This window comes from Lichtheimia ornata (genome assembly GCF_029851405.1).
Source record: "Lichtheimia ornata isolate CBS 291.66 chromosome Unknown scaffold00073, whole genome shotgun sequence".
Taxonomy (NCBI): domain Eukaryota; kingdom Fungi; phylum Mucoromycota; class Mucoromycetes; order Mucorales; family Lichtheimiaceae; genus Lichtheimia; species Lichtheimia ornata.
The window spans coordinates 66,630-89,667 of NW_026695393.1; the positions used below are offsets into that span (position 1 = coordinate 66,630).

At 43.8% G+C, this 23,038-nt stretch overlaps 10 protein-coding genes across 10 annotated transcripts; 7 read left to right on the forward strand and 3 right to left on the reverse strand.

Annotated features, from left to right (window-relative positions):
* Positions 1-568: 568 nt before the first annotated feature.
* On the forward strand, positions 569-2,065 carry O0I10_010623 (uncharacterized protein; the record flags this gene model as incomplete). Its single annotated transcript, XM_058490602.1, has 3 exons — positions 569-923; positions 994-1,217; positions 1,292-2,065. The coding sequence occupies 3 exons, from the start codon at positions 569-571 to the stop codon at positions 2,063-2,065; spliced, it is 1,353 nt and encodes a 450-aa protein (XP_058338615.1).
* A 902-nt stretch (positions 2,066-2,967) lies between these two features.
* On the forward strand, positions 2,968-6,419 carry O0I10_010624 (uncharacterized protein; the record flags this gene model as incomplete). Its single annotated transcript, XM_058490603.1, has 16 exons — positions 2,968-3,093; positions 3,155-3,233; positions 3,311-3,559; positions 3,615-3,698; positions 3,763-4,105; positions 4,160-4,222; positions 4,280-4,487; positions 4,542-4,677; positions 4,733-4,832; positions 4,884-5,130; positions 5,201-5,424; positions 5,479-5,551; positions 5,614-5,800; positions 5,860-6,076; positions 6,141-6,242; positions 6,296-6,419. 16 exons carry the CDS (start codon positions 2,968-2,970, stop codon positions 6,417-6,419), a joined length of 2,562 nt encoding a protein of 853 aa, XP_058338616.1.
* Positions 6,420-6,635: 216 nt separating this feature from the next.
* O0I10_010625 (60S ribosomal protein L8) lies at positions 6,636-7,537 on the reverse strand (the record flags this gene model as incomplete). Its single annotated transcript, XM_058490604.1, has 3 exons — positions 6,636-7,194; positions 7,265-7,287; positions 7,358-7,537. 3 exons carry the CDS (start codon positions 7,535-7,537, stop codon positions 6,636-6,638), a joined length of 762 nt encoding a protein of 253 aa, XP_058338617.1.
* An 833-nt stretch (positions 7,538-8,370) lies between these two features.
* Positions 8,371-9,898, forward strand: O0I10_010626 (uncharacterized protein; the record flags this gene model as incomplete). The annotated part of the gene is made up of 7 exons (XM_058490605.1): positions 8,371-8,516; positions 8,577-8,809; positions 8,874-9,138; positions 9,197-9,298; positions 9,369-9,509; positions 9,576-9,762; positions 9,830-9,898. 7 exons carry the CDS (start codon positions 8,371-8,373, stop codon positions 9,896-9,898), a joined length of 1,143 nt encoding a protein of 380 aa, XP_058338618.1.
* Positions 9,899-11,083: 1,185 nt separating this feature from the next.
* On the forward strand, positions 11,084-11,954 carry O0I10_010627 (GTP-binding protein rho1; the record flags this gene model as incomplete). Its single annotated transcript, XM_058490606.1, has 5 exons — positions 11,084-11,179; positions 11,240-11,327; positions 11,403-11,512; positions 11,575-11,709; positions 11,799-11,954. 5 exons carry the CDS (start codon positions 11,084-11,086, stop codon positions 11,952-11,954), a joined length of 585 nt encoding a protein of 194 aa, XP_058338619.1.
* Positions 11,955-12,656: 702 nt separating this feature from the next.
* O0I10_010628 (uncharacterized protein) lies at positions 12,657-13,955 on the reverse strand (the record flags this gene model as incomplete). Its single annotated transcript, XM_058490607.1, has 6 exons — positions 12,657-13,001; positions 13,074-13,187; positions 13,266-13,449; positions 13,516-13,682; positions 13,765-13,800; positions 13,890-13,955. The coding sequence occupies 6 exons, from the start codon at positions 13,953-13,955 to the stop codon at positions 12,657-12,659; spliced, it is 912 nt and encodes a 303-aa protein (XP_058338620.1).
* A 1,039-nt stretch (positions 13,956-14,994) lies between these two features.
* On the forward strand, positions 14,995-15,961 carry O0I10_010629 (uncharacterized protein; the record flags this gene model as incomplete). The annotated part of the gene is made up of 5 exons (XM_058490608.1): positions 14,995-15,107; positions 15,165-15,308; positions 15,361-15,560; positions 15,618-15,757; positions 15,818-15,961. 5 exons carry the CDS (start codon positions 14,995-14,997, stop codon positions 15,959-15,961), a joined length of 741 nt encoding a protein of 246 aa, XP_058338621.1.
* Positions 15,962-16,120: 159 nt separating this feature from the next.
* On the reverse strand, positions 16,121-17,837 carry O0I10_010630 (uncharacterized protein; the record flags this gene model as incomplete). The annotated part of the gene is made up of 6 exons (XM_058490609.1): positions 16,121-16,481; positions 16,543-16,678; positions 16,733-16,809; positions 16,873-16,989; positions 17,050-17,648; positions 17,706-17,837. 6 exons carry the CDS (start codon positions 17,835-17,837, stop codon positions 16,121-16,123), a joined length of 1,422 nt encoding a protein of 473 aa, XP_058338622.1.
* A 1,289-nt stretch (positions 17,838-19,126) lies between these two features.
* Positions 19,127-19,894, forward strand: O0I10_010631 (uncharacterized protein; the record flags this gene model as incomplete). Its single annotated transcript, XM_058490610.1, has 1 exon — positions 19,127-19,894. One exon carries the CDS (start codon positions 19,127-19,129, stop codon positions 19,892-19,894), a length of 768 nt encoding a protein of 255 aa, XP_058338623.1.
* Positions 19,895-20,239: 345 nt separating this feature from the next.
* On the forward strand, positions 20,240-22,590 carry O0I10_010632 (uncharacterized protein; the record flags this gene model as incomplete). Its single annotated transcript, XM_058490611.1, has 6 exons — positions 20,240-20,870; positions 20,934-21,138; positions 21,194-21,665; positions 21,734-21,819; positions 21,889-22,265; positions 22,361-22,590. 6 exons carry the CDS (start codon positions 20,240-20,242, stop codon positions 22,588-22,590), a joined length of 2,001 nt encoding a protein of 666 aa, XP_058338624.1.
* Between the last annotated feature and the right edge of the window lie 448 nt (positions 22,591-23,038).

A 23,038-nucleotide genomic window follows, 5' to 3' on the forward strand; every position in this document is an offset into this window, starting at 1 on the left:
CAAATCACTTTTACCCCTGAACTGAGATGATGAACAATACCCACTCTCATATACGTTGTAATTCAGCATAACCAACAATAGCAATGCTGATAATAAGATGTCTGCTTGAAGAAGAAGCATCAACAAGTGCATGTTGAAGTAATAAAACATTCATTGTTCTCCACCTAGCAACACAAAGACAATAATAATCCGAAGATGTCAAGTGATCGACGACAACCCAATCCTTATTTTAAGCACATAGGAACACAAATAGATTAATGTCAAAGAAACTTTGACTAATAAAGCAACATAGCATAATCCGAAAGATGATGCACGTTTGGTTCCAACTCAAAAGCACTAAGGATTTACGACGGTAAATCTTTGCATTAAACTCTTTTCAGGGTTAATATACCGCAAAAGGAATGGGCAAGCAGCTAGTGTCAGTTGTTTCTCTATATTAAGAGCCCAAGCTTCTCAAAGTGATGGTCGTATTTTCGCGCCTTCCTTTCCCTCTTCCTTTTTTTCTTCTTCTTTATCTCTTTATCCCTCTCCTATCCACTCGTTTAACCACACACACACATTCATTATTATGGTTTCTGCACGCTTTCTCTGTGGTTTGGCATTGTGCCTTGCCGCCGTTAATGCTGCACCCACACCACAGCAGCCTGACCAACAGCAGCAACCACCACAACAACAACCGCCATCTTCATCTCAGCAACCCTCTCAATCCGCTCAACAACCATCCGCTTCTTCTTCACAAGTACAACCTCAACCTTCGCAACCACCTTCGCAGCAAAACCCAGAAATTGCTATTCAAGATCAAGATAACTTTTGTCTCTTTTTGCCCCCTCAACCTGGATTGAATGTTGCTCTTTACGAAACACAAGGCAAGCCTTTCTGTATGGGCTCTACCTCCGTAAAGGACGCTGATGATTTGCCTGAAGGTAACATACCACATCATCACTACTATTATGTGGACCTTATCAACATGGTTGCTCACCTTATCATCCATAGGCTTTGTCACTGTTGCCCATTATCAAAAGAATTCGACCTATGAGCAAGTTACTGGTTACATTGATCGCTCAAAGTACAACCTTGATGTCAATGATGGTGGTGGTCAATACGATAACCATGGCCAAGGCAAACCTACTGGTGCTTCGTGTAAGGGTTATCCCTACTTTGTTGGTATGATTGAGCCTAGCAGCAACCGATTCTGTATGCGCTGTTGCCAAAATAAGGTAATACTTAACCTTATAGTCAAAGCTTCCTTTTTTTACTCATCCAAGATAAACTTGTTTTTATATTATTTTAGGAGGATTGCCCTACAGGTCGCTCTGAATATGGATGTTTGCGTATCATTCCCGGTGATTACACTGGCAATGTAACCGATACTACTACTGGTGGTGATCCTAACGCTGCTGGTGGCGATCCTAACGCTGCTGGTGGCGACCCTAACGCTGCTGGTGGTGATCCTAATGCTACAGGTGGCGATCCTAATGCTGCTGGTGGAGCTGATCCTAATGCTACAGGTGGTGACCCTAATGCTGCTGGTGGTGATCCTAATGCTACAGGTGGTGACCCTAACGCAACTGGTGGAGCTGATCCTAATGCTACAGGTGGTGACCCTAACGCTACTGGTGGAGCTGATCCTAATGCTACAGGTGGTGATCCTAATGCTACTGGTGGTGACCCTAATGCTACTGGTGGAGCTGATCCTAATGCTACTACTGGTGGTGACCCTAACGCTACTACTGGCACCGATCCTAATGCTTCTGGTGGTGACCCTAACGCTACTGCTGGCTCTGATCCTAATGCTTCGGGTGGCGATACATCATCCCAAGGCACAACCGATCCCAACGCTACTGGTGGTGACCCATCATCTCAAGGCACAGCCGGTCCCAACGCTACTGGTGCTGCTGATCCTAATGCTAGTGGTGCTGCTGCTTCCGCACCAGCTGCTAGCCCCAGTGGTGATGGTACTACTAATGCTGCTGCTCCCCAAAGCAATGACCCTAATGCTGCTGGTGGCGATCCCAATGCTAACACCAACACCGCTCCCGCACCTGCAGCAGGCCAACCTATGTGAAACATTAGTCCAGACAATTCCAGGCCTTGACAACATTCGGATAAACCTAGTGAAACCAATGTGCCAAGTAAAAAGCCTGCTACTGTGAAACAAAACCAAGTGAATTGTTTATGAGTAGAAGAAAACCCCAAATGTCAGAATAAAAAAAGATCATGTTTATTTACTCCTACTTGAGACTTGAGACTAATTGACTAGTTCACCTTTAAAAGAGATGACAAGGATGTCGAGAAGAGTCTTTGTTTATGTTAATTATAGTTGACATTGACGAGGCATTGTTGCTTGACATGTTTCATGCGATGACGGATCGGGTGCTGCACCATGAAGATCGTGCTCCTTTGCATCAGCGTATGGATTGATGATGTGAATAGCATTTGAGATGCTGTAATCGTCTAAAGCGGCATCTTCTATCATGCTTGTATCATGCACACCGCCTATGTTGTTTAAAGCAATAAACTTTTTTCCCCAAGGGATCCTGCTTGTTGATCATCAGCATACAATGAGAAGGACCTCGTCTTGGGGAATGAGCTTGATGTTGTAATCAAATCTTGGAGCGTATATGCAGCACATGATTACACTGCTTAGTCGTTCAAATGCTTCATTCTCAAGATTCTCGAATACATAGAACACAGGAATAAATATCAGGCCTCGTGACCTCTTTATTGTAAAGGAAATGCCAGCTTCGACTTGTCAAGAATGTTGTCAAATGCAAGGGATCAAACGCTACTAACAGCTCTTGAGGACGTGGTTGTAGTAATCATGCCTTTTGTCGTGTTACTAAGTCGAGGAGAACAACAAGCAAGGGCTGGGATGATGCATGATTTCAGCATTCGGTCGGTGTGACTAAGAGCGAAAAATAGAGCAAGCCGGATTTTCACTGTATCCCTTTGACTTTTGCGATCGACATGCCCCACATTTCCAAAGAACACATCTCGATCGGTTGCAATCGGACAACCCATGCTGCTTCCTGGGGTCTCAATGGGCTCGTAGCATTCGGTGCCAACCAGCTGATCGCTTTATACAACCCTCTGGTAAGCCCACTTTGGAACATTGATCATGGCTCCACATTGTCATTGACTCACCTTTACAAAGGACAAGCATAATAGTGGCATCATCGAGACGCTTCCAGGACATACGGACCGTGTTGTTTGCGTCGAGTTTATCGAACGAGGTACTATTCAGCAACACGTACACGTGTGTATAGATAGACATGATCAGCTAAAGCCTATTTTACTTCTACTCTGTTAGGCCACGAAGCCGAACTTCATGACGTCGCGTTGGTTTCTGGATCTGCTGATAAGACGGCCAAGATTTGGAAGAAGAATACAGCTGGAGATTGGGTGAACTCTGCAACATTGGAAGGACACACCGGTGCTGTTGAAGCTGTTGGGTGCTTACGATCCCGTTCAATTCCCGGTACCACTGATTTGTTCGCTACTGGAAGTGCTGATGGCACCATTCGTATATGGGAAAGACGTGAGGCAGATGATGCTAATGGTAACTATCATCCAGGTTTCGTTTTGTTTATGCAACATTAACAAGGCATTATTAGATGAAGTTACCTTGCTGCAAGTGATCGAGTGTGGCAACAAGTATCCAACTACATTGGCTCTTTCCCATCTTCCCGGCACAAAGAGTAAGTAAAAAGGATGAAACGAAACATGAGACATGGTCATCTTACCAAGGGATGTTGTTGTCAGTTCCTATTCTTGCATGCGGCCACACCGACAAGAAGATCACCATTTTCATCCAACAAAAAGGAGGACAATTTGAAAAGGCTCATGTGCTTCAAGGACATGATAATTGGGTTCGATCTCTCGCTTTTGCCACGTATACGGGTAGTCAAGAAGATGCTACTGCAACCAACCACACGCTTCGCTATGGAGATTTGATGCTTGCCAGTGGTTCTCAGGATCGATACATCCGTCTATGGAAGATCTCACCCCATCAAGCCTCTCCTTCTTCTCCTGTTGCCACAAAGGAAGAGCCATCCAATGGTGAATTGACCGATGATTTACTCCAAGCTTTACAAGAGAACGCTTTGTAAGTGATACATGGCTAGCAAAATTGAGACGGGGTACTGAAGTACCAAAATAGGACAGGGGAGAATGCCGAGTTGAGCACAAAGGCTCATTTGGTGCAAGTGGATGATGGAAACAGGTAAGCTGTATTACTTTTTCAATGGGCGTATAATAATCGGTTGGCGTATTGCTCTAGTAAACAACAATTCTCTCTCATGTTCGAAGCTCTGTTGATGGGTCACGATGACTGGGTGTACAGTGTGTGCTGGGAACGACCACAAATGAAGGCTGATGCTGATGGCAAGGTTCAATATACCCAACCCATGCGACTTTTATCCGCGTCAAGCGACAAATCAATGATGATTTGGAGTCCTGATCCAGCAACGGGTGTGTGGATCAACGAGGTAATAATGAGGAAGCAAATTGGAGATGACATGACTCACGTGATGAGTCTATAGGTTCGTATGGGTGATATTGGTGGCAACAGCTATCTTGGATTCTGTGGTGCACTTTTTGGTCCCGATGGTCATCATGTCTTATCCCACGGCGCCAATGGATCATTCCATCTCTGGAAGAATGTATCCAATGATGAAGGTGAGCTGCTGCTGATAGCCATACTATCGACATGATAACTCATTGCAATACTTAGATGATAATCATTGGGAGCCACAAGTATCTATCAGTGGTCATTTCAAGGCTGTCGAGAGTGTAACATGGGATCCCAATTCTCGTTTCTTGCTATCTGCTAGGTAAGACGAAAATGGATATTGCAGCAGCATGGATATTAATGCCAAGCGTAGTCTTGATCAAACAGCTCGCCTATTCGCGCCTTGGGTACGAGATGTTGAAGGCAACAAGGTCACTTCATGGCACGAAATGGGCCGTCCACAAATTCATGGCTATGATCTCAAGTGTATCTCGTTTGTGCATGATTGGCAATATGTCTGTGGTGCCGATGAAAAGGTTTTGCGTGTGTTTGATGCTCCCAAAGCATGCGTGGAAAGTCTTGCTGGCTTAACAGGAGAAAACAACATGGCATCAGAAGCAGTAAGTATCATATGGATTCATTGAAAGCGTGCGTGTGCTTCCATATTAACTCGTCAATTTAAAAAAAAAGACAAGTCGACCTGTGGCTGCCAATTTGCCAGCATTGGGCTTATCCAACAAGGCAGTTTTCGAAGGAGATGTGGAGGAAATGACCAACGCTGAAGAAGACCATACTGCTTTGCAAAGCTTTTCACATTCGTCATCCACGCCCACAGGTTTTACAGAAATCATGCAACACCCTCCATTTGAAGAACATTTGCTGCAGCATACTCTTTGGCCCGAAGTGGAGAAATTGTATGTATCATCCTATCAATCATTTCTTTGCCACTTGGGCTAACATCATTTTAGATATGGACACGGCTATGAGATCATTTGTGTTGAAGGCAGCCATGATGGCAAGTATATCGCATCTGGATGCAAGGTAATGAATGGATGATTGATTTTATTGTACAAATGGATCATTGATGAAGGTATCATGAATAGGCAGCAACACCTGATCACGCCGTGATTCGACTTTTTGATACGTCAAACTGGAAGGAGGTCAAGAACAAGATTGCAGCACATACACTTACTGTGACTCGTGCTCGCTTCTCACACAACGATGAATGGCTTTTGACTGTATCCAGAGATCGAGTATGGTCACTTTCAAAACGAGTGCAAGGAGATGCAGGTAAATGCCACCGGATCAATCATGTTGTATGCACCCATCTCACACATCATGGATTATAGACGCACCTTATCAACTTGCCTTCAAAAACAAGGCTCATGCCCGTATCATTTGGGATTGTTCTTGGACACATGATGATTCTATGTTTGCTACTGGCTCCAGAGATAAAACGGTCAAGATTTGGTCACAGGCTGATGGTGAATGGAAGTGCATTGCTACTATCAAATTTGAGGAAGCTATTACTGCTGTTGACTTTGCACCAGCATTGATGGATGGCCGGTAAGACATATGGGATGCTATACTATTCAATGACCATGTTTTTCTCATTTGCCGTTTTATTTAGATACCTTCTTGCTGTTGGTTTAGAAAATGGACAAATCAAGCTGATTGCTGCATCCGAACAAGACATCACTCAGTGGGCATTGTGGGCCAACGTTGACGATAGGTATGTATACAATCATTTGAGTATCATACAAATGGCTCATAACAATGGGATAGATTATGTCATGTGGGCGTTGTACGGTCGTTGTCATGGCGATTGCACCCAGCAAAGAAGGATGTATTCCAACTCGCTTCTGGAGGCCAAGATCACTCTGTACGCATTATAAACATCCAACAATAAAAGAGTCAGATCACTATTGTACTATAGAATACACCCCCATTTATGTATAAAGGTATCTTGTGGATGGTCCCATAATGTCCCTCAAATGATTGATCCAAAAAGCCTTTTTGCATCACGATAATTTCCATCCCATCGATAAACGATTTGAATCATGTAAAACAAAAGAGTCGATTGAAAAATATGTATTTGGATTTGAAAGCAATTTCAAGCAACCATTTAATCCTTGATCTTCTTGGTACCACGAAGCAAACCGGTTCTTCTGGCAGCGATGAGACCGACCTTTTGACCAGCAGGAGAATCACGAGCCATAGTAGAAGCCTTACCAATGTGCTGATGGTTACCACCACCGTGAGGATGGTCCACGGGGTTCATGGCAACACCACGAGTACGGGGCCAGTTGTTACGCTTGGCCTTGGCGGCATGGTAAGCACGACCAGCCTTCAAGAGGGGCTTGTCAATACGACCACCACCAGCAACGATACCGACGGCAGCACGGGAGGTGGAGGGGACAACCTTCTTGGCACCGGAAGGAAGACGAATACGGGTCTTGCCATCTTCACCGTGACCAACGATGGTAGCATAGTTACCGGAGGTACGGGCAAGAGCACCACGATCACCATACTTTTCTTCAACGTTGCAGATAACGGTACCTTCGGGCATGGAGGCAAGAGGGAGAACGTTACCAATGGTCAAGCTGGCCTTCTTGCCACAGTAGACAAATTGGCCGGTGTACATGCCTTCGGTAGCAATGAAAGTTTCGGTGCGAAGCTTGTACCTATAGAACATCCAATGTATCAATATCTTGATCCTACTACTTTTTGCTTTTTGAGTGAGGTGATATTTACTTGTAGGGATCGCGGAAGACGACCTATAAAGAATAGCCATATAAAGTAAGTAAACCGATACACAATGAAGCTTGTATCATTTGATTCCATTACCTTAGCGAGAGGAGCACCACGACCAGGATCGTGAATGATTTCCTTGACAAGACCGCGAATGTAACCGTGGCGTTCAGCATAGTCAGCAACACGGAATTGGGCAGCACCCTTGCGACCGACAGTGTGAGCCTTGAAGATGCTTCCGGCACCCTTTCTTTGAGCACGAATCACGCGACCCATTTCTATACATCCATTCGTTTAGTACATTCATCCATCGATCCATGGACTCATCCATCCATTTCTTTCATCATTATCGCTTTGCTGGTTACATACCGTTATATTAGGTGGTAAAAAGAGAAGGTTTCTTGATGCCTTGAATCCATCCATTGGATACGCTACCCCTCCCACACCCAGCCAGCCGCCCATTCAACTTCCGCCAATAAGATTCGTTTCCTCTCTCTCCTTAGTACTCAACGCAGCACACAATGAATTCATCATAGATACAACCCACGACTCTTTGTAAGATACTAGTTGCATCATATCGTTTCAACAATGAATACCCTTTCATTTTATGATATACGCTTAAGGAAATCTTGGTATTAGAAGCTGCTATGACCGAGGAGTAGAAGTGTTTGTTCCATAACGCTGCCAATGCTTTCTTTGTATTCGAAATAAAAGAGCACTCTTAAAAAGTTACATTACTGCTACTGTAACCTTGATTGGAGGCGCTTGCTGTAACAAAAGACTGATGATATGGATTAAGGGTAATTAATTTATGTCATGAGAGGTAAAATGGATAAGCAGTAATTGGGATCATCTTTGCAGCTTTGAAAAGATTACAATGTCATGGTCCATCAATAATGGGCCCCTTTACGAACTACGATGATATGGATGAAATGTTCAAAGGTTGCTTGGTATTCATGCAAAGCTTAAAGTGGTCCTTGAAAGGAACTCCATGTGATATTGGGGTCATAGGGACAAATGTGTGGGGTCAATGACTCTCTCCCCTTAACCCTCCCCCCACTTCCCGCCCTGTTGTCTTTTTGTTCCCGAGAATACTCAAGCGATATTGTATGCTGCAGTCGTTGAAAAAGTACACGAGGCGGCATCGTGGCGGCATTCTCGTCACTGCAGCCATTGGTGGTGGAAGCTACCTGATCGGCCGTTATGCAGCTGGCAAGATTCGAGACCATCAACAACATGCGAATAGCAAAGAAACGTATGCTTGCTCTCTTTATGGGGTTATGCATTGTGGTGGTAATAGTTCATTTATTCATAGGTTGCGACGACTCTTTCAGCAAAACCAAAACGATTGTGTCTTTACGGTCCTATCTCTCTTGCCGACTTTGGGTGAACAAATCTTTAAAGAGATAAATGTCGAGACATGTTGGCAAAAGCTGCAACGATCAAGGAAGCTCGAGAAACAGCAATCAGATGATGATGATAAGGATCAGGAAGGGATTTTGGACAAAGAAACCAAGTATCTACTTTGGGAGGAAATCAAAGAGAAGAGTAAGTTTTGGTTGCCATGGTGACACTTTGGCGGCGACTGAAAAGCTAATTGTTTGTTGTCAAGGCTTCATACGCACATTCACGTCGATTTATTCAGTTACCTTGTTGATCCTCTTGATGCAAATCCAGCTGAACATCCTTGGACGCTGCAATCGTTACGAATGGTCAGCTGGTACACGTAGCGAACCAACGCTTCATCTACAGCAGAGCCCATCCATCGACCCACAGACTGAAGATGTGTATCTCGGAGCATGTTGGTGGCTATTGCATAGAGGATGGAGACTTTGCTACCAACAAGTCAAAGAAGCAGTGGATGAGACCTTAAAGAGGTATATCGGAAAAAGTATTTCATGCTATCATCATCCTCACACATTGCCATGAATTTAGCGTATCGCTGAAACGATTGATCAACTACAAGGATGCAAAAGTGATCACCCAACAATTACGACGGCACATAGAATGGGATAGTGATGGTGCATTATCAGAAAGGCAAGTACCCCCAAAGCGAGGCAATCAGCTATTCTACAAGTTAACACTCGCTTCTTCATCATCTTGAAAGTATACGGTCTTGGATGTTACCACAGGACTTGGATGGCACTAGAGAACTTTTGGATAAAACAGGCGTTGGGGATGACTTTCCACGGCTATCATCAATCAAGTTGAGATCACTGCTGGATGAGACAAGGGCATACATTAATAGGTATGTAGGATGAATGTGACACTTATTGCATGGATTTTCCACGTGCTCAAATCTCGTCATTATTAGTGATGCATTTTCCCATGTCCTCAATTCATGTCTTGACCAAGCCTTTGGTGTCTTTTATCGACATGCTTTTGCCGAACCGCTTGTGGATGATAACCAAGCAGCAACTAAAAAGACAACGCTGGCCAATCTTTTACCTGGTGTCAGTCGACAGGCTCATCTTGTGATATCCGGAAATGAATATCTTAATGTAAGGAAGGAGTGAACGGTGGTGTGTGTGACAGGAGATCTAAAAGATCATGATGGTCGATATGTAGGAATTTGTTTATAGCAAAGAACTCGAAGCTTTTTCTGCCATCATTTACACCCAAAACGCCATAGATTAAGCGTTGATTACTAAATACAATTATATCTATTTATGAGCTTTCTTGGAAATCGATGATGATGCCGGTGGTAGTAGTAGTAAAATGTTGCCTTGTCATATTTTGATAATGAACGAACATTGGTAATACGTACAAAGATACCTTGCATGTGCGATACAAAATTAGCAAAATTGCTTTCCTTATGTAATATCGCTTGTTCTACCATCATGACTTTGTGGTTCTGGGAGAATAGGATGAAAGAAAGAGTGGTCTAGTGACACAAAAGCTGTGTATTGTACAAAATGGACCATGGGTGATGATGATGATGAAGCGTAGTGAGCGTGTGTGTGATCAGATGGACTCAGCTGACTATTTTTGGATGGTGATAGGGAAAGGGGGGTATCCTTGGCAACCAAAAAGTGGTATCATCATGATGATACATGGTGGCGTTGGATGGAAATGTCGGCGCCACAGTGCTAATGAAAGAACGATAAAGCATCATCTTCGGACAAATGAACGAATATGGATTATTGCTTCCTGCCGTTTTTGAAATTGTGGCTCAAATTACAGCAAGTCGAGTGCCGCAGCAGCTGATGAGATAGAACGTGCGTGGCGGGTGCTGTGTTGGGGGAGAGTTGTTTACTGTCAGCTGTTGCCAAGCCGTGTACGTAAATGTGTGAATGAGTTACATACGTTTGTGCTGAGCCAAAGGTCCGAGCGTGAGTGTGAACACAGCCAACTACTTAGCCGCCAGTCACGACACTTGTAGCTTTACTGCTCAAAAGCAGACGCGCTCGCAGTTCTTCGTCGACGCTTATCATTTCATCCACACACATTTTTTTTCAAGGTACAGTTTACCTATTTCCTTTATTTACATGGACACTTGGACACAAAGACTACTTTTATATGGGAGCAAGTATTGTCTTCTCTATACAATGCAGTCTTTCACACACACCAATGACAACGAGAGGGGCGAGATGGACAAGGGGAGAACGTGCGAGAACAAGGCGGGGTGAATGGGAACAGGAGATGGTGGGCGTGGGTAATGCCTTTATCGTGTTTTATCTGACGCTGTGTTCTTTTTTCTTCTTTTTCCTCTTTATCTTCCCATTACAGCACAGGTAAGAACAAAAAAGTCTCGATTTCCCCCCCTCATTCGTGATACTCATCCTACCCTCTCCCTCTCTCTCTCTCTCGTCTTTGTACAGCATGTCTGAAATCAGAAGGAAACTCGTTATTGTTGGTGACGGTGCCTGTGGCAAGACCTGTTTGTTGATTGTCTTTTCCAAGGGTACTTTCCCTGAGGTATAGCTATCATGCACATGGATACACTATTGGATGCAACAATACTGATGATCAATCAAGTTTTATGTCCCCACCGTCTTTGAGAACTATGTGTCCGATGTCGAAGTGGATGGAAAGCACGTTGAATTGGCACTTTGGGATACAGCTGGTAAGCATCATCACCATCATCAAAAGGATCGACCTTTCCCCCATACTAACGAGGTTTGTTGTTGTTTATCTATAGGCCAGGAAGATTACGATCGTCTTCGTCCTTTGTCTTACCCTGATTCTCATGTCATCATGATTTGCTTTGCTGTTGATTCTCCCGATTCACTTGATAACGTTCAAGAAAAGGTTCGATGATCACATTACATACATGTCATGGTTGCATAAACTAACATTAGGGATTACTATAGTGGATCTCCGAGGTGCATCACTTTTGCCATGACCTTCCTGTTTTGCTTGTTGGATGCAAGAAGGATTTGCGTAACGATCCTGCCACCATTGAAGAACTTCGAAAGAACTCTCAGAGACCTGTTGCATTCGAAGAGGTATTTTCGGGGTGGGGGAAATGATGGTGATGATGATGATGGTTGCGTTTTGGGGCTCAGCATCTTACGCCATTTATCGTCTCTGGTAGGGAGCTAGCGTTGCTCAAAAGATCCAAGCTTACAAGTATCTTGAATGCTCAGCCAAGACTGGTGAAGGCGTCCGTGAAGTGTTTGAACATGCCACAAGAGCTGCTCTCACTGTGAGACAAAAGAAGAAGGGTGGTGTCAAGTGCACTTTGTTGTAGATGTCACTTTTAATTCTCTTTCACTCACACTCTCACACTCACTCTCTCTCTCTTCAACCCCACCCCATCATTCAGTCATTTCTCTTTTAAACTCGTTTCTGCTGTGCCATTTTAATCTTAAACCACATGTTGCTGTCTTAGTCATATGGATTGTCAATGGGTTGCATGGGGTAAATCTAATTTGAATACAACATTATTGTCGCTCGTTATTCCCGGAGTTGATGTAAAGAATGTGGAAAATGGTCATATCTCGCTCGGGTGTAACCCTCGTGCATAGGGGTCCCTTGTTGCCTCGCTCTACTACTACAAGACCCGATCCGTTATTACTGCGACAACTTTTTACCATGCTCAACTTATACTACTTTTGCTGCTGCTGATCATCTCAGCCGTGGTTGAATACCAAAGAAAAAATTATGTCACGCCATAGATACTTGATCCAGTTACACACACATACACACACATACAAAGCCAACATTTTGAAAAGGCATAGAAAATGAATGTACTCGTCTAAAATCGTAATTATGTCCTTGTTTTGAGTATCTCTTGAGAATACATGGCAAGAAAAGCAAAAGGATGGAATTGTCTACTTTAACTTGCTCACACAACATGAGGGTGGTTTTGGTTTACTTGGGAGGGCTAAAAGAAAAAGGGTAGCATTTAGCATTTTGGATCGCTCTTTCACATGTCATTGTAAAAGGTTACTTACTTGTACACGATCTTTCTAGTCTTGATAGGGGACCACTTGAAACGCTTGAGCCAGAGGGAGAGAAGAGTCAAACCAGAGAGGATGATGGTGGCCTTCATACCCATCTTCTTGCGTTCATCATGTTCGGGTTCAGCAGCCCATGCAAGGAAAGTGGAAACATCCTTAGCCAACTGAGAGGTGGTAGCAGGAGTACCGTCTTCGTATTCGACAACTTCATCAAACAAGACACGAGCCATGGCAATAGCACCACCAGGGAAGTAAGGGTTGTAGTTCATGCCTTCACGAACCTCAACACCACCAGGAGGATCCATATAGCCAGTGAGAAGAGCAAAGACGTAATCCTATCATCATCATCATACCAAATATGAATGATCAAGCTCTCTCTCCATCCCTCTCTTGACTATGTTATTTACCTCACCACCGTGACGAGCCTTGGTGATCAAAGAAAGATCTGGAGGCAAGGAACCAGCGTTACCTGCACGAGCAGCTTCCTCATTGGGATAAGGACGGGGCATGTAATCAGAAGGCTATAGTAGTAGTAGATGATACGTTGATATCATAGAGCATTTCCACTTGTATACGCACACACAACCACTATTACATACCTTGCCAGGACGCATGAACATCTCGCCATTCTCATCAGGACCATCCTCATATTCAACTTCCTCAGCCATAGCCTTAACTTCTTCCTCAGTGTGAGAGACACCGATCAAGTTTCTCCATGCGATACGATCAAGAGAATGGCATGCTGAGCAGACTTCTCTGTAAACTTGATAACCACGACGAATGCTGCATTGAGATAGGTGTTGTTAGCGATTGATTCGTGTCGTTGCTGTGTGGATATGAATTACGTACGCAGCGTGATCGTATGTGCTCAAAGGACCACTGTGAGCCCATGGGTGGTGTGGGGGATGAAGACCTTCATCGGCCATGTTGGCAGAGAGCTCGCTGTCGGCGTACATGTAGGCAAGACCTGTAGCACCAACGATACCAGCAGTAACGGCAGCAAATTGCTTGGGTTGCTGTTTATAAAAACATGTAAGTCAAATCTTTTTTTTTCGAAACCATGTTGTTGTATCATCCAAACACACAAAAGACACCTACTTCAGTAACATGGGGCTTGGTCGAGGCGAAACGGGCCTGTAAAAGAAAAGTTGGACTATGAGTTGATGCCATGTCGACAAGGAGGGGCGCGTGTATTGTTGTTGATGGGTTGGAGTTCCATTTACCTGAACAGTAGGTTTGAAGGCCTGCTGAACAGAGCGCTTAGTTGCGGGCGCAATGCGAGAGAACATGAGCTTCAAGAGTAGGGAGGAGTAGGGGGGTATTGTCCAACAATCGGAAAGGTGAAGAAATGTAACAGCCGAGTGGAAGTTTGGTAGCTGCCTTGGACAAAGAGAGAGAGGAAGAGTTTTTGTTGATGGGATCGAAAATTTGCTTGCCCCCCGCTCGAGCAGCACCCAATCTGCTCTTGTTGTGACGTAACACACTACTACCATATCACCCATCCCCATGGCAACCTCCACAATCATCCATCCAGAACTATGAATAATGCATGCAATGTCTCTTTATTGATATTATCCTTTGTAATTCAATTACCAATGCTGGTTTAAAACGCTTACCTTGTAATTGCTTGCAGTGTATCAACACACACACGTTTTATGGCCTTATTCTCGGATAGAAATCAAGGCTACTACATACTACCTCCTTGCTTGCTCTTTATCGGAAAACGGTGTATGGTCATAGGCTAAACAGCACAAATTCATAGCATAGCGTAAATGACTACTGCCATTCTTATTATTGTAACATCATCCCTATACCCAGCCCATACACTAGCAACAGCACGTATCATCTTATCTTGACATCCTCAATGTGTGGATCCTCAATCAATGAGAAAGAGACCATCCATTATACAAGATTATGCATGCTATGGTGATTGGATCACGTGAAGTCGATGTCCAAAATCTCGGATTTCTACCTACATGATGTATAGAAAGAAGGGATACTACCGGCACAAAAATATACATATAGCCATCTTTTATTTCCATGTATCCAACGTCTATTAATTAAGCGTCGTCAAGGGGTATCCATGAGCACTGTTGTTGCCTTGATTTAGAGATCATAGTATCGGATTATCCTCATTGTTTGGATCCAGTAGCGAGTGAAAGTTGATGATAAAGAGATAGCGTTACAACAATGCGTTCACTCATCCAACAGTAATCAACGTTGTGATGAAGTTTGGCATAAAGTGAAGATAGCAATGTGACACAGCCCGTGAATGCGGTTGTCAAGCACCGACCAGGAAATCTAAAGCTTCTCCTTTCATGAAACTTCATGTCGCTATACACATTCTTTGGATGCTTGCTGGTCGCCTATAGTCCGATTCTCTCCATCTTTTTCCTTTACATTGGTCGTAATGCACAGCATGTGTTGCTGATGGTCGCAAGGTAAAGAGCCCATTGTGTTAAGCGTATGACCTTCGTATTGACGATCGTTTGCTGTAGTGCTTTCTTTTGCCTTATTGCCCTCCTGATATCAAGCGTCATATGGTACTTCGCCAAGGCTACCCAATCACTTCACGCCGTGAGCATAGCCTATAGTGTGCTTATCCAAGAGCTCTTCCGATGGTTCTTTTTCTTGTTGATGCGGTATGTATTATATTCATTCATGCGCGACATCCATCTCATAATGTTTTCATAGGCGTTCAGAGGCAGGGTTGAATATAGCTTCCAAGAACAAGAATTCTCCTTACAATCGATCCATCTTTGCCTTTGTCACTGGATTTGGATACGCACTTACAACATCGCTCGTGAGTTACATTTCGATCCTCGTTGAATCCATTGGTCCCGGTGTTATGATGTGCCCCTCGTGTCCTCAAGCAACTAGCTTTTTCATTTCAGGTAGGTCATAGCATGCAAAGTAGGTTACGATGAAAGACTAACAAGCTGACATAATAGCTATCGACACAATGTTGTTTTCGTTATTGCACATGGCATGGATGGTCGTTGCATTTGAAGGATTCTACAACGTTCAGCAGCTATCAGGGATGCTTAGGGTTGCCTGGGTCTTGATATCACATTTTGGCGCATCCTATGTGGCAAGTAGTCATGGCAACCGATACCACGTGATGAGACACTAACATGGATTCTTACCATAGACACTGCTAAATGGATCCACCACTATTTATCTCGGCTGTGTGTATGCCATTATCACGTGCATTGGAATTCTCGCTATCTCTGTTGCCCTGATATCATTCTCACTCAAATCACGTTATCGACTTGCCAAACAGCATACCTCCTAAAGATGCAATACATATACCCCCACAACATTTTTCAATCTAGATGTCTTTTGTCTCTTTTTTTTCTTCTGTATCAGATCATGTACAAGAAAGCGCTATATATGTGTGTGTGCGTGTGTGTGCATGCGTGGATGTGGAATCATCTGCCATTTTTTGTCTTTTCTAATCAAGGTCAAGATCCATATTATCATTGTTGTGGGTGGAATCGGAGGATGGTTGGTGCTGAGGGGTATTAGAGTTGTTGTTGTTGTTGTTGCTTCCATTATGATCGCTTGACGATGCTTGATTGTTGTTGTTATGGGGTGATTCTGAAGCAGGTCGTGCTGTCCATCCTGCGGCTGTTGGGAAATACATTCGACGCATGTTCTCCATCATTGTTTGTTGAAAGGTGGATCGATTGTTGCCTTGTTGATCAGTGGAAGTAGACGCATTGGAAGTCGAAGAACGTGCATTATCACCACCATCAGATGATGCTTGACTATTTTCTGGTTGATCCTTCTTTTCAGGCGAAACGGAATGTCGACTAGAAAAAAAAGAGGGGATTAGGGGGTTGTTTTTATCCATCATCACACTTTTTCACTTACCATACTGGACAAGTGCCATTCACCTTGAGCCATGGTTTAATACAATCTTCGTGGAACATGTGCTGACAAGGCAATTCGATAGCTTCCTCGGTGGGCACAAATTCCTCCTTACAAACAGCGCAATCCACTTGTTCAGCTAAAAGAACAATCAGCATCCACTCCTATCATCATCATAGTAAAGTTTCCTCACCAACTTCCTCATCGGTCAGTTTTCTTTTTGGTAATGAATCAATGACGGTCTCGGATGCGGGAGGAGGTGCATTTCGACTATGCAAATACAACACGTGAGTATAAATTATGCATTCACAAGATATAGCCTTGTCAGCTTACCCGCCTGCTTGCTCCATCAGCTGAGTAATGATATTGTCAAATCCATCTTGTGAAAAGACATAATCATTTGGATTGCCAACCATGCCTTCTCCCAAGCCAGCCAAGAGTTGCAATAAACTGGTTTTCATATATGGTTAATCACTGAATGCAATACCATCATCATTTTCTTTTTCTTACCTGCTAATACCATTCATACGATTATCACCAGCACCTGTTCCTTGACCACCACCTTCTCCAGTAGTGTTTCCACCTTCTCCTTCTTCACCACCTCGTGGTTGTGCTGTTGGCATTGGCATAGGTCGTAATTGAAAATTGCCATCCACCATACCACCATAAAAGAGTACAGGTTGTGGATGACCACCACGTCGTTGTTGATTCTCTCCTTGTTCATTGTTCTCGGTTGATGTTGTTGTTGTACCATCCTCATTTCCTGTACCAGAAGCCGTCGTATTACCACCACCGGCGGCACCAGCAGCCATAGGCCCACCACCCATACTAGCTTCAGTTGTTTGTTGCAACATCATGGTCACCATATTCTGTAACATGGCTGACATGGCAGGTATGGAAGGTCGATTGTTGCCTCCTTGACCACCACCACCACCACCATCCTCGTCTCTCGGTGCAAAGGAATCCAGAAACTGTAACACATCATCCTCGTTCCCGGCTCGGCTATCGTATCGAAAATAAGCATGTGGACGGTGGCCGCCTTCGTCGTCGTTTACTGCGTCATCGTGTCCACCGTTTAGAAAGCTTTGGGGATCACTCTCAGCATCAATCTATCAAGTCGACGATTCAGTAAGGTGCAAAAGTAGACCAAGGAAAGTAGGCTTTACCTCTTGAACAAATTGCTCATTACAATGCTGACAGGTCGGATCGGGGGCCATATAGATGGGTACTTCGGCATTGCAGCTGTAACAAAAGTACCGTGGTTGTTCTTGTCGTGCTGATGGGCTCTGAGACGACATTGTGGAGCGGATAAAAGAGTGAAAAAGAAGCAAGTTTATCCTCCCTTCTGACAAGTGCCGAGTAAGATAGGTGACAGTGTGATATGGCTTGCTCACTTCCAATCCCTTGTGACTCGACGGTGCTGCTGCTGCTGCTGCTCGATGGAATATCTTGGATCCATAGAGAACAAAATAACACTAGCTCCTTTTCTCTCTTTCTTTCTTTTTACACACTCATTCATCTTTTATCATAGACAATGAATCCTATTCTACCTTATTAAACAATGCATCAATGCTATTACTACTACTACTGCTGCTGCTGCTGCTATTGTATATCTAGCCAAGACTACTACTACTGCATCATTGCACGTATAATCCGGGGGAGATGTAATAGTATTAATAGACTCGGTAGTTTAGGCAATTTGCTTTGCATTGGTAATGGTGTGTGGAGACAACAGCCGATAGGGATTACGTTTTTGTACAAGGCTCATGAGTACCAACACTGACCATTTATGGATATTTATGCTCGGGCTTGATTTCACGCGCTAGAGGCCGCTCTCTCAATAACTTAATGCAAGGGCCATCACTGGCTAAATGTGCTTTTAGGTCGCCGCAACGATCAATCCCTTTACCTTTGTCGATCCATCACCCTTCTATGACATGACACCTATACCCAAGGAATGAAACGTCAATATTTGTTGTTGTTACAAACATGTCACGAGGGATCTTACCCCCCCCAACAATCATCATCCCTTCTTCTTCAGATTGCACGCATGTATCACAATAAAAGACACTGGTTGCTTTTGACATGAATAAAACATGTGCATATGATTTAGTAGACGTGCACAGGAGAATTTACCATATCACTTCTCCTCACTACTAGAGCCATCCCATCATACACTAAAACTTTTATGACTAGGTGATGCAGATCCATAAAATGATAGCGCACACCACAACAACATCACGCACATGGAAGAGTAGTAGTAGTCGTGGTAGTGCAACACAGACCTTGCTAACATTGACACATTTCAATGTCGTGTGTAGCTAAACAAAGTGCTGCAACCAGGCGCATAGATCACTTTTCGATGATTCCTTGTTTGTCTTAATTCGCATGTTGCTTCGTACTTGGTCACTTACCTAACCCCTGAAGAAAATGTGTCTCCTGCACGACCCCTTTTTTCATATCTTATGTTTTCGGTTTTTTGCAGCACTTCTGCAATACATTAGTAGGCGCGCTTCTTTTTTCATTCTCTTTCATTTTTTCTCTCTCTTTTTTCTTTTACACATACATACATAGCACATACAGCGTCATGCCACCTTCATCCAAATTATCAACGAGGATTCTATCATGCGTATTCTGGACACGTACAACGGTGCTAGTGCTAGCCATCGTCATTGTGGCGGCGTCTCTTTCGGTGTATAGTCTACACACGGTGCCGATCTTTTCGTTGTTTGGCGGCGGCAGCGGCAATAGTCATCAACATCAAACGACAATTTTATTGGAAATGGTTCAAGATCGACGACTGATATCGACCTTGGTGGCAGCACAAGCATCCGTATTTTGTCCACTCTTTTTGCTTTTAAACCACAATCGGAAAAAAGACAACGATGAATCCTCATCCTCTTCACCCTCATTGGCATTGGATTTGATTTGCTGTCATGTATTGATGCCTTTGGGATTGGCTCTTAGCTGGACCTTTTGTATCATGTTTGATCGCAAGACCATGATGGCGTTGATGCAAAGCGGATTCTTGGGTGAAGAACTGGTAACGAGTTGGACGGATTACATGGGATGGCATGACATGTGCCTTTTGAATAGAAATGTTCATGGTGAATGGCCTTGTCTTGCTGTCAATGTAATTCATGGTTTCAAGTATTTGATTGTTCTTGTGCTTGCAGCGGAGATCTACATGGTCATTGCAGCAGCCGTCGTTTTGCGTCGAGAACATCGACAAGAACACCCCACCCAAGGCGTGATCCAACTATGTATTGATGAAAAGTCACAACGTGGATACTATAACCCTGCACCGGTTTCATTCATGGATGATCAACAACGCGATGTGTTCATGCAAGTATGATCCCTCTAATATTCTCCATGGCGATACATCTATATAATCTAATGACTCATGGATCATCAATCATAAGAATAAAAAAAGTCAAAAGTGACACATTCATGCTATGCAACAGGGTTTGTGGTGGGTGATACAAAAATTGATCGTTGGAATGTCAACAGCAATGGGCCACATACACAGCCGAGAATGCAGCAAAGAGCGCGTGTGCACGCGTGTATTTCTATTATGTACCGCTTCTTCTTTCTCCTTTGAATCACATTGCTACCCCTTTTCCCTTGCTTTACTTTTTACTATCACTATACTACGATTTCTCCCCCTGCTATTTGATCAATTATTTAGGCTCACGTAATAATGGATACCACTATTGATCACAGCACTGCCGCTGCCGCCGACATTACCCAATTCAAATCCTCTCAACAACCACGCCCATGGTTTCAAGCATGGTGCAAAAAGCTGAATCTTATATCAAATCGCACACGTATTGCACCTATCAACAATCCTCACACATCCGGTGATCATGTGCAAGAATCGAATGATTCACCAGTGTTATCCTTGGCATCACCTACTACACGCTATAACAATACAGCGACGACACCAACAACAAGCAAACAATCTCCCGGTATTCAACGTCCTACGACAACATCCTCACCACTACCATCCAAAACAGTGTTGCATTATGCACGCTCACCGCCTAGTAGCGCACGTATACTACGGCGACTTGCACGCACCACCTTTAATAAATCTCCAAGGATGTCTCATGGATGGTCAATGATAGCATCATCATCATCGGAAAAATCGTCAGGACAACACGTGCTCAACAAGATGCATCGTAAATACGTACAACTCTTTCTTAAAGCCCCGCATTTTGTGGCAGGTGGTAAGGTAACAGGTACAGTGGTGATGGAATTTCCCCAAGGTCTATCACAAGCAGACTTGTTGGATGGATTTGAAAGTCTTGATTTGCAGCTACGTGGCGTCGAAAGTAGGTCTAAATTGTATGCGTATACAAACATGTGTGAATAACCTATTACTACTACTGCTTTAGGTGTCACTGAACCCATTCATTTTAAAACATCCACGCATACGCACGAGTTTTTATCTCGACGTGTACTTCAATTGGGTCAAGAGCAGTTGCGAACATGCTTCAAGTCATATGGCAAATTTGTAATTCCATTTTCGGTTCAACTACCTCAAGAGCTTGGTAGCAGTTATAAGGACAAAAAGGGGTCTGTGCGTTACCAACTGCAAGCGTAAGTATGATTCTACTTGTATTACGTTTACATCCCTAATACAAGCATTACATAGTGAATTGGCTCTAAGTTGGCCTGATGCCACTCATGGTGTGGAGAGGGTACGACGCAAAATTGTATGCAAGGAACGTGCTATTGTCATTTACCCCAATGCTCAAAGCCGTGTATTATCCGAACCCAACTTGTATATGCCGGTAAACGCTGAACGAAAAATGTGGCCATCATCACCATCCAAAGCTGTTTCTTTGCAACTATCACTTGGGCGATCGATATGGATCACTGAGACGCCTATTTATGTGCATGTCAAGGTGGATAATGCATCCACGCGTTCCGTGTCGGATATCAAGCTTGAGTTGTTGCGACGACAAAACACGTTTTCGCAAACAGGCTTGCAAGGCAGTTTTGGGCTCAAGCCAGTGACATCAACTTGTGAAACGGTGGCTCAGGTACAAGCATCTCAAATGGGGTGGCTACTTCCTATGGACCCGGGCATGGAGGATCAAGCAACCATGATGCTGCAATCACCTGTAAGTAGTATACGTGTGCTTTTATCGTATCATCATCATTCACAAGCTTATACATGTATACATAATAGAGGGACCATTACTCGATTCGTAGTCAAAAGTTGATTGATGTATCCTATTCGATTCGTGCTTCGTTGGTATCCGATACCAGCAATAGGTAATATCGAGGGGGATGGTGGTGTTGAATTTTTGCATCATCATCAATTAACCTGCTTTACTATTATAGTGCGGATGCAGTTGTGGAATTGCCAATCGTTTTGGTGCATCCCATATCACTCGATCCACCTCCTGGTGAATACACGCTACCGGAACCAAATCCAAACGGCAGACAGCTCTTGTTAAACATGTTCCAAGCACCAATGCATGAACAGCAGCAAGGTACCTCATCCCAATTGACACCCTCCTCCACTTGTTCCTCTACCAAATCCAAGTTGAGTCAAGTATCGATATCTCGCTCTTTACACAAAATGCGTGGATGGGTATTACGCCACTCACCCAAACGCCGATATTGTGAATCACCACCCCTGAATCTATTATCTACTTCACCTACCACTCAACCACCACCATCATCATCATCACAAGGTTTACCCTGTCGTTGGCAAGGTAACATGAAAAAAGGGAGAAGGAAAGAAACAAAGAAAAAGGAGCCATGATACTAACGGGGTGCCGATCTCTCTCTCTCTCTCTTTTTACAACAGCCCCATCTGAAAAGTTTGAGCTGGTTGGGAGTTGTAGTGCATTTGCAGCACAAGTAGTACGAAGAAAACACCCTAGAGTCGGAATCAAGAAACGCATGTTGGCTTCATCAAGGTACCTCAAAGGATTACAGAATAAGACACTTTCTATTGCAGCGGATGGTAGACGTTTATTGCAGCTAGAAGATAAGGGTAGCAATAGTAGTCAACCAAAAGAGGGATCATCTCGTTAAGAAAAAGTGACACACACATACACAACTGCAGGAAGTATTGTGATGATGATCCGATCAAGAGACCATGGTGGGACCTTGACACGGGACATGGAATACAATTTATTACATCATTGATCTAAGGAATGAGAGAGAGAGAGATTGATGACGATGACGACGACGAGGATGGTGGTGTATAGGGGAAAATGATTGAATGATGCTTGTGGATATAGCTTATTATGATTAACCCACCCAGTGATAGAGAGAGCGAGAGAGGCTTTTTTTTACAGTGGACAAGGTTATACTCACTCCGCTTCTTCTTTTCTTTCACACACACCTAACTCTCTCCAAAAAACCACTCTTACCCAGAGGGACCTTTCCTATTGACCACCACCCCACTACATCCCATCACTCTTCACTCCCATCAGCGGTCCATTTGCCAGTGTATCCACGGTACTGTCATGTCTCCTTG